At 53.0% G+C, this 9,484-nt stretch overlaps 1 protein-coding gene across 1 annotated transcript; it reads right to left on the bottom strand.

Moving 5' to 3' along the window:
* Positions 1-2,847: 2,847 nt before the first annotated feature.
* On the bottom strand, positions 2,848-5,994 carry LOC119322999 (glucan endo-1,3-beta-glucosidase 12-like). The gene is made up of 3 exons (XM_037596553.1): positions 5,875-5,994; positions 4,425-5,774; positions 2,848-3,266 (listed from the first exon to the last, which is right to left on the bottom strand). The coding sequence occupies exons 1-3, from the start codon at positions 5,936-5,938 to the stop codon at positions 3,232-3,234; spliced, it is 1,449 nt and encodes a 482-aa protein (XP_037452450.1). The 5' UTR covers positions 5,939-5,994; the 3' UTR covers positions 2,848-3,231.
* Between the last annotated feature and the right edge of the window lie 3,490 nt (positions 5,995-9,484).

Here is a 9,484-nt window from a genome sequence, read left to right as displayed (position 1 = left end):
TTCATTGATTTTCAAAAAAGTTCACAAATTTTGAAAAAGTTCATCGATTTTGAAAAATCATTCATCGACTTTGGAAAAGTTCATCGTTTTTGAAAAAAAAATCATCAACTTTGGGAAAAGTTCATTGAATTTGAAAAAAGTTTATCGAATTTCAAAAAAGTTCATCGAATTTGAAAAAAAGTTCATCAAACTTGTGAAAACTTCATTGATTTTGAAAAAAGTTCATCGAATTTCAATAAAAGTTCATGGAATATGAAAAAAGTTCATCAAATTTTGAAAAAAAATCATCCAAAATGAAAAAAATAGTTCACCGAATTTGAAAAAAATGAATTTCCATCGAAATTGAAAAAAAGTTCATGGAATTTCAAAGAAGTTCATCAAAATTGGAAAACAGTTCACGAATTTGATAAAAAGTTGGCGCATTTAAGGAAAAGAAAAAAAGAAAAGGAAATGAGAAAAGAAACATGAACAAGGAACAAGAAAAAAAACGCCCAGAAGCTGACCAGCGAATGACCTAGATATGATTAAAAATGAAAGAAAGAAGTTTTTTGGCTTAGGGTTGTTGTTATCCTGGTGGTAAGTGCGCTCCACTTTCAATCAAGCGGTCCAGTGTTCGATCCCTCGCTAGCGCAGGTTAATTTTTGCTCTAGTTTCAATAGGAATAAAAAAACGAAACGGGCCGGCCCAGGGCGGCGCGGGGGTGTTGCGGGGGTGTGCGCCCGTTTGCGCCGATGCCTGTATCGGGCGCAACGGGCGCCGTATAGGATTTGGCCGTAGTCTATGCCTTTTTGGTACGATCCATTACAGTGAGGGCCCATTGTTGCAAAGAGATATGTAAGCCCAGCTTACTAACCACCGGCCACACATGGGCCAGAGTACGATCCATTCTACAGACACTCAAAAAAATATTTTTGTTTATATAAAAATCTCATAATAAATACTCCCTTCGTTCCTAAATATAAGTCTTTGGAGAGCTCCGTATGTGGTCCATAGTCAAATCTCTCCAAAGACTTATATTTAGGAACGGAGGGAGTATTTATTTCACTAAATTCATGCATAATCAACTTATACGAAATGTTCATGTATTGCAAAAAAAGGGTGTTCGCATAAAAAAATGAATATTTGTGTAGTTATTGAAAATCCTCATGTTTTTTCAAATAATGTTGTATGTGAAAAGACATATTCATGTGTTGCAAAAAAATGGCATGCATAAAAAAAACAATGTCGGCATAAATTGAAAATTGTGTATATGAAAAGGAACATACATGTGTTGCAAGGAATACCATTCACATGTACCAAGTTTAAATGTTTGCGGATAATATAATTGTTTATATTCTCCCTAAAAACAGTTTATAATTTAAGTAAATGTGTTCTATATGTGAAAATTGTTCGTAAACCTCAAAACATGCATTCATGTTTAACACAATGATTACAATAGTAGTAATTGAATTTAAAAAAATAATAGTAATAATTGCATGCTCCAAAAAAGTGTTTTTGTAGTGTTATAAAAATAGATGTTCGTGGAAATATCTATGCGAAGCCCCCCTCCGGTCAGCGGTTAGGGCAAACTCTCCCCTTCATGTTTTGTCAGGAAGCCCGTGGATTCGCCTCCCGGCTGCTTGCCATCCAGGCGGCCGATGGCGGGGAGAGAGAGGAATGCCGGTGCCTCAATTATGGGTAATCGAGGTTAGGATCTTTCGTCATGAGTGTGCAGTTGCAAGATTTAGCTCCGTTTGCTATTTCCGTCGTTTGGTTAACTATTCAGATCTCCTTTCTTTAATATGTTCATATTTATCTTCTTTCATTTAGCTTAGACTGGCACCGAATGTACATTGTGTGCTTGGCTACTGGAACCGGCAGAAAAGCAAGCAGCTCGGAGGAGCCATGCCATAGACGAGAGCACAAGACCTCGAGTCAAAGCTTGAAGCAGAAAAGAAAGTAACGCGTCCTGGAAAAGAGAAGAAAACGTGCATGGTCCTGGAGCCTGGCACGGATTTTCACCGCGATGACGCGCGCAAAGATCATCTCGATCGGTGAGAAGCCACCGATGATATTCCCTCTTCTTTCCCCACTCCGGCAGTGGTCCAGGCCCAGCCCTCCGTCCAACTCCGGTTGGCAGCTTGCTCCCCTCACATGCGCGCACACGCGGAGGAGGCGGCCGGTCTCCGGCGGAGCTCAGGCGGACCCAGCCCGGAGATGACCACCCACCCACGAAGACGCCCACCAGTCCACCACCACCACCCCACGTGCCACGGAGGGTGGAGCACTACCCGTGGTTGTACAGTCTAGAACGTGTACCGTGATGGGGAACGAACCAACCCACAGATCCTGACGAGAAACTTACTCAAGTAGTGCGAGCTAGCCGAGCGCACCAAAGATCAGATCAAGCACCAGTGATTAAACAAAGTGTGGCAGGCGCTTCTGCTCAGATCCACGAATTTTTAGCCTAGCCGCAAGACTCGAGATTACAAACATGATCCAGATCCAAAGGAGAATTTGCACAGGCAATGCTGCTCTGTGCCCTACATCCGGCTTCCTGGGACTGGGAGGGAATTCCTCCGTCCGGTTGGGCAATTTTAACAACCTCGGCACCAGATTTCGCTCTTTTCAGGTTTGGCAAAAAGGAAAAAAAAATTCCAAACCAGGCCACCAACGCAACAAGCAGCACTCCGGACATTGATCGTGGGGAGCAGCTGCCCTGCCTGCCACCATCATGAGTTGACACTCGATTACCGAACTGGCTTCCAAGCCAAGCACCATTTCCGGTAGACAGACTTTCGAGACAAACAATGATCAAGACACGAGTCAAACCAAAACGATCGAGCACTCAAGACCCAAGACAACAAGTGGGACACAAAAGGCTATTATACTTAGAATTAATCTATACTACTAGTAAGTAGTAATCCAAGCTTACAGTAAAAGCATAGTTACAGAGAGACTAGTAGTTAAACAAAGATATCCCCCAAGAGCCAAAGCTGCAGAAAGGCGCACAGCCGGCCGGCTACAGTACCACCAATGTTCTACGTACGCTGCAGCAGTCAAGCAGAGGGCAAAGACCAAAGAAAAAGGAGCAAAGATGTCCAGCAGCATTCCTCCCCTCCTTTCCCTCGCACCATGGCACTCTGGCCGACCTGCGTGCGGTACATAGATATTTTCATCTCCTTCCGTTAATTTATAAATCAACCTCGCATCCCGGGATGCGTGGAGGACGCCGCATTTCCTTGCGTTGTTTCAGACCGTGGAGGGGAGCTCGCACTTGCCCATCTCTGCAAAACATTGGAATAAACACGGGCACCGAGTAAGATCCACGGCTTAAAAACAATGGAATATACTACAGTACAGATGCTAGCGCATCCTCCGATGTGAACATGGAGACCAAATTCTTGTACGGGAGCCAAAGAGGAGTAAACAATGCGCGCGGTACACGAACTAGAGACGGCAGAGGAACCCGGAAGCGGCGGCAACCACAGTCGCCCTGGCGCCGCACGCCGACGTCCGTCCGTCCAGACATGGCACGCATTCCGACGGCGGGAGTAAAGAGCACAGGACGCGTCATATCACGTCGAGCCGCGAGCCAGAGCCAGAGCCACGCTTGAGCTGGGGCTGACCGACAGCCGTCTCGCCACGGTCATAAACTCTGAGACCCTGACGAGCAACTGCACGCTCTTCATGAGCCGATCGCAGCCGGCCGGACGAACGGCAGCAAGAATCCAATGCGGGCTTGAAAGGGTACTGGTGTGCATGCACATCGCAGTGCAGATTTGGGTCACAAGTCACAGCGTTAAGGGTCGCGATTAGCGCTGTGTGGTGTGCATGTACGTGCTTGTGTGGGGCAAAAACAAAAGGACGGGAATCATTCCCGTACAACGCAAAGCAACTTTCGCTTGATTTGATTTGAACCGTGCCTGCCTGCCTACCCCCCATTCTCTCTGTAAATTGCCGTCTATGGTACGGGGATGTTTCTCGCTTTAGGTACCGTGGTTCCCACACAAACTTTCACCGATGCCATCCCTGGTGTACGTTACCAGTAAATTGTCTACTAGCAACTTTTCTTCCTAAAGAAAGTGAATTCTTTTTTTTTCTGAAAATGATGACAACCCTTTTCACCGTCAGTAATTTGTTACGAATGGAACCTAGGAGTGAATTCTTTTTTTTCTGAAAATGCTGCTAACCCTTATCACCATCAGTAATTTGTTCCGAATGGAACCTAGGAGTGATCGTGTACCTAGCACCAACATTTCGCTCCGATTAAGATTCAAGACTACCTAGCGCCTACATTTTGGTCGGGTTAGGAGTATTCGTGTACCTAGCACCTACATTCTGCTTTGTAATGCAAGTAATGGACGTGGTACATTCGCACGAGCGGCACTACGAGTGATTTTGCAGGCAAGAAACGAGCAGATTGAGCGGGAACGGGAACTCACTTGGCGCCTGGTTGACGACGTAGGCGGCGCCGGCGAAGTCGCAGGTGCCGATGGAGCGGCCCTTGCGCTGGTAGTAGTCGTTGAAGGCGTAGGACGCGTGGGCGACCATGGTGTTGGGCTCGAAGCACGCCGCGCCGGGCTGGATACCTTTGCAGTCCGCGCCGCCCGGCCCGCACGCGTAGTCCAGCGCCGCGTGCAGCCGCGCCTCGCCCACCATCGCGTTCGCCACGCACCACGCCTCCCCCGGCGTCGCCGCCGCCCTCACCACCCCGCCGCCTGTCGCCGGCGCCGCATTACCGCTGCCGTTGTCCTGCCACCCGAGGGCGCCGCTGCCCTTGCCGCCGGCTCCCACGGAGCCGCCGCTGCCGAGGACGAACTCCACGTCGTACACCTTCTGCTGGTTCGGGTAGAAGACGCCGTAGTTGCGCTCCGAGGTCGGCCCGGGCTTCTGGTTCTCGTTGAAGAGCGCGAAGAGGTACACGTCGATGTCCGCGTCGGGGCGGCGCGGGGTGCCGGCGTTCTTGGATAGCACGCGCCGGACGAGGTTGCCGTTGTACGCCGCGGCGTTGGCCGCGCCAGCGCCAACCTCCTTGGCGTCGCCCTTGGACGGCCACCCCGTCTCCGACACCACCACGTGCACGCCGTTATAGTTGCCCAGCTTGCCCACGGCCGTGAACACGGCGTCCAGCTGCGCGTCCAGGAGGCTGTAGTACTTGAGGCCGCTCCCGGAGTCGAGCTCGCCGGCGTTGGGGCGGAAGAGCGCGTAGTCGAGCGAGATGACGCCGGCATTGTCCGCGTAGGCGAAGAACGGGTAGCAGTTGACCATGAGGTCGGAGCCGGTCTGCGCCAGGAAGTCCAGCATGGGCTTCATCACCGACTGCGCGAGCTCCTCCTTGAACACGCCGGCGGAGGGCGGGTACGAGTTGGCGAGCGCCGAGAGCGCGACGGGGGACGACACCTTGACGGCCTTGTCCATGTTGAGCCTGGCCAGCGCGGCGTGCACGTTGATCATGGCCGGGACGAGCTGCGCCGTAACATTGGCGGCCGTGGCGAACACCTCGTTGCCGACGGCGATGCCCTGGATCTGCGTGGCCGGGTAGTAGGCGGCGACGTTGCGGCGCACCCACGCGAGCGCGTACGAGGGGCGCCTGGCGGCGGCCGCGAGCTGCTCGTTGGGCAGCGCGACGACCACCTTGATGCCGCTGTTGGCGAGCGCGCGCAGCACGGCGGGCTCGGTGTCGTAGAGCTTGACCTGCGCGATGCCGTGCTGCTTGAGCAGCTGCACCACCGCCGCCGGGCTGGGCAGGTCGTTCGCCACCCGCCCCCAGTTCACGCCCACGGTGCCCGCGTCTGCAACCAAACACATTCACCGTCAGTAAGTAAAGGAAACCACGCCGGCATTGTCGACGAAAGCACCAGCCGGCCTCGCCGTCGTCGGCGCGGTTGTTACCTGCGGCAGCAAGGAGGAGCAGGCACAATGCCGCGGCGAGGAGGAGGCCGCGGGGGAGAGCCATGCTCTGCTGCGGCGAGAAAGCAGAGCTTGTCACGGCGGGTGGCGAAGTGGTGGAGAGTGTGGGGAGCGAGGGAAAGGGCGGGGAGTGGATTTATCGCGGGGGAAGCGGGGCCCGCGGGCGGTGTGGGAAGTGGCGGGTATGCGAGGACGGCGGTGAAGCACGACGCGGTGAAATTGGTTCGTGGGGTTACGTGGGCTGCCGCGATTGGCTGAGGCCGGGAGTGGCTGGTATGCTGGCGCGGGCGGGGGGTCGATGGTGGAAAAGGACCGGGTGCGTGGGTCCCGCCCTCGGCGACCGTTGGTGCCTGAGCGCTGGGCCCGCCGTGTGGTTAGTGGGTTTTATGGATGGGCGTTGATGGCGTGTGGTTAGTGCGGATTAATTGCTCATCTCAACGGCTCTATGTTCGCTTCCTCTGCCCCGCTCTCCTTGGCTTTTTTGAGAAAGTGCCGTCTCATGCTGTCAGCAGCAACAATCTTGTGGCGTCACACGTACACGTGGGACTTGTAATTTGGAGCGCGTTTACCTGCTGCAGAGCAGACCTGGCAGCGATGGATTCGCAATGGGGCGACGTGGTTAATTTTTTTCATTTACTGATGGTTTTTGTAATGAGCACGAACAACTTCACTCACTGGTCGATCAGTCGAGTTCAATCATACGCGCAGCTCAGGCCAACTCCACCGCACGACCCTATCCTGTCCGCTCCCGTCTATTTGAGGTAAAAGGAACAAACGAGACGGTCCAGCGCGTGGGCGCAAACGGACTTTTGTCCGCTTTGTGTCTGTTTTTGACCCATCCCCGACCCAAACTTGTGCCGGTTTGGGGGTAAAACGGACAGCGCGCGGACGGACGGGACGCTCGCGCTTGTCCGCCCCTGGCCCGCCTGTCGGTGGGAGAAACCAACCCCCCCCCCCACCACGCCCATTTGGCGCCATTTGCCCCAAACCCTCCCACGTCCCTCCCGCCGCCCCCCTCTCTTCCCCGTCCATGGCCGACGCCCCGCCGAGTTCCGGCGGCCTGGCCGTCTACCCGCCCGCAAAGATGAAGAAGAAGGCGCCAAGGAAGCCGCGGTCGGAGTGCACGCCGGAGGACATCGCCAAGTTGGACGCGGAATCGGCGAAGAGGAGGGAACGGAGAGCGGTCGTCAAGGTCAATGTCGCCGCGGCCAAGAGAGCCGCCCAACGCGAGGAGCTGGAGGCCGCGCGGCGCAAGGCCACTGCCGACGAGAAGGAGGACCTCGTCACCAAAGCGCACGCCATCCTCATGCTTGGCATGGGCCGTCCTGCCGAGTTCCCTGCAGCGGCCGTCGGCCCGGCGAGCACCGGCTCGTCGGTCGCCCGGCCTACGCACTGCCAGCCGCCGACGTCGCGCACCACGTCCATGTCGCCCGGCTTCCCTCCGCCAAGGCACGACGGCCAGACCCGTTTCTTGGGGTCGCCGGAGGTGGGCTTGTTTGCGCCGTCCACACCGCGCCCCGCGGCCGTCATCGACCTCAACATCACGCCCGGATCCAGCAGCGGCGGGCGGCCGTCCGTCGAGATGCTAAGAAAGCAGGCACGGGCACCGTTCACGGGCATGGGTGCTCGACGCCGAAGAAGAGCGACAAGACGAGGGCCTGGTTCGAGGCCAGGCAGAAGAAGATGCTCGACGCCGAAGGCCTGAACTAGGTCGTCCGATCGGCGTGGCCGTTCTTTTTTGAGGCTGGCAATGGGTGCCGCCCGCCCGTCGGGCCGCTGGCAATGTGCCGGCGAGAAAACATTCATTTTGGAGGCTGGTTGTGTTGCCGGCGAGGAGAACTATTCATTTTGAAGGTTGGTTGTGTTGCCGGCCGCTGGCTGATGCCGGCGATGGACGTGTAGGCCGCTGGCTCTGTTGCCGGCGTGATGAACCGGGGCCGCTGGCATGAAGCATTTGAAACGTTGCTTTTAGTTTTTTAAGTAGACGCGAGCAGGATGGGGCAAATGGATGCGGCCGCGTGCTAGGCGCACAGCCACCGCATCCCAGGACACGCCCGGACACGACCTCAAACCCTTACCCAAACGGACAGAATCCGGACAAAGCGGACGTCCGTTTAGGATCGCGCGGTGGAGTTGGCCTCACCTCGCAGTCTCGCGTGCATGCCCAACCTGATGGAGTTGAGCGAGGATGCACGTACGTAAAAGGTAAAATCACTCTGCCCCGACTTAAATTTCGTAGTTGCCATGGCCAAGCGGCAAGCGGGCAACACATGAATGCGCACAAGGCTGTCAGGCAGGCAGTACATGATGTCATGATCGATCGTTTGGTAGGCCACGACCCTCGGCCGAAATCACTGTTCTGACCTTGTCAGAGATTTAAGTCGCAAACTGAACCCGATGTGAAAGTATTTCACGATTTAACCCTTTTAGAAACGCCAAGGCCCGTGGCGTTTCTGATAAACGTTGAAACGCCGATCAAGCTAGCGTTTCTTTCCTGGCCCACTGCCAGGCCGAGTTGGCGTTGCTAGCTGACGTGGCTGGTTTGAAACGCCGAGCCGGCTAGCGTTTCTAGAAACGCCATCACCAATGGCGTTTCTGTTGCAGATATTTTAGGTGCCCGTGGGGCTTTTACCCACCACTCACCACTCAATCTCTTCTCTCCCCATTGGCCTATCCCGAGCTCTTCCCCTTTTCCCCCTTTGTGTCCCTCACTTAGCCCCTCTCAAATCCTTGCAAATCGATTGGGTTGGTCCGTGGATTCGGTGTCATTTTCGTTCGCTGAGGTAACCTCCTTCATCTCACAAATTTTTATTGGTTGGATTTGCCCATTTGGATTGATTTGTTCTTGTTGTTCCTAACCCTAGTTTTGAACATGGATCTATAATGTGATGTTTTTAGTATTGTTGTTCCAGTGTTGTTGCATTGTGATGTTGTTGAGCATACCTTATTGTTTGGTTTATGACTAATGTTAAGATTTAGGGTTAGGGTTATGCCTAATGTTAAGATTTAGGGTTAGGGTTAGTGGTTTTGTTAGCAATGTGGTATATTTAGCATTGTACATTTCTTATACTTATGTTTCCCTTTTTTAGATGGACAAGATTGTGAATATTCATTATGTTGACAAAGAGGCATTCATGAATGTGGATATTGTTGACAAGTATGAGAAAGTATTGATATTTCTTGAGACTCCTAGTTATGAAGAGGTTGTGGAAGAAACACGGATAAGATTAAAGTGGGTGGATGCAAGTGACCAAGTTGAATTAGTAGGAAGATATGATGTTGGGTCGGCACACAAGTGTCGAATGAAGACAATGCCTATCAAGTCCAATTTGCATTGGGTTGCATATAAGGAGGTTGTTGCATCCTCGGCAGTCAAGTCACTCGAAGTATTTGCAAGTAAGGTGGTGAAGTCTCCTCTCTTTCATGTTGACTTGAACCAAACCTTAGTAGATGATGTGAGCCCGGTTAGTAGTGTGCCCCTTATTGTTGAGCATAAAGTTGAAGCTGAAGCCAATGAGCATCCCCAATATGAGTTCGGAGGTAGTGCACCAATGAAAGATGATGGTGATGACTCCGACGAAGAGTATGAGAA

The sequence above is a fragment of the Triticum dicoccoides genome, chromosome 6B (genome assembly GCF_002162155.2).
Source record: "Triticum dicoccoides isolate Atlit2015 ecotype Zavitan chromosome 6B, WEW_v2.0, whole genome shotgun sequence".
NCBI lineage: Eukaryota > Viridiplantae > Streptophyta > Magnoliopsida > Poales > Poaceae > Triticum > Triticum dicoccoides.
This window is presented reverse-complemented; position numbering and strand designations above follow the sequence as displayed.

Coding starts and splice junctions, on each gene's coding strand:
- LOC119322999 (XM_037596553.1), bottom strand. CDS start 5,938: ATGGCTCTCCCCCGCGGCCTCCTCCTCGCCGCGGCATTGTGCCTGCTC. Junction 5,775..5,874: donor GCTCCTCCTTGCTGCCGCAG/GTAACAACCGCG, acceptor GTTTGGTTGCAG/ACGCGGGCACCGTGGGCGTG. Junction 3,267..4,424: donor CGTCGTCAACCAGGCGCCAA/GTGAGTTCCCGT, acceptor AATGTTTTGCAG/AGATGGGCAAGTGCGAGCTC.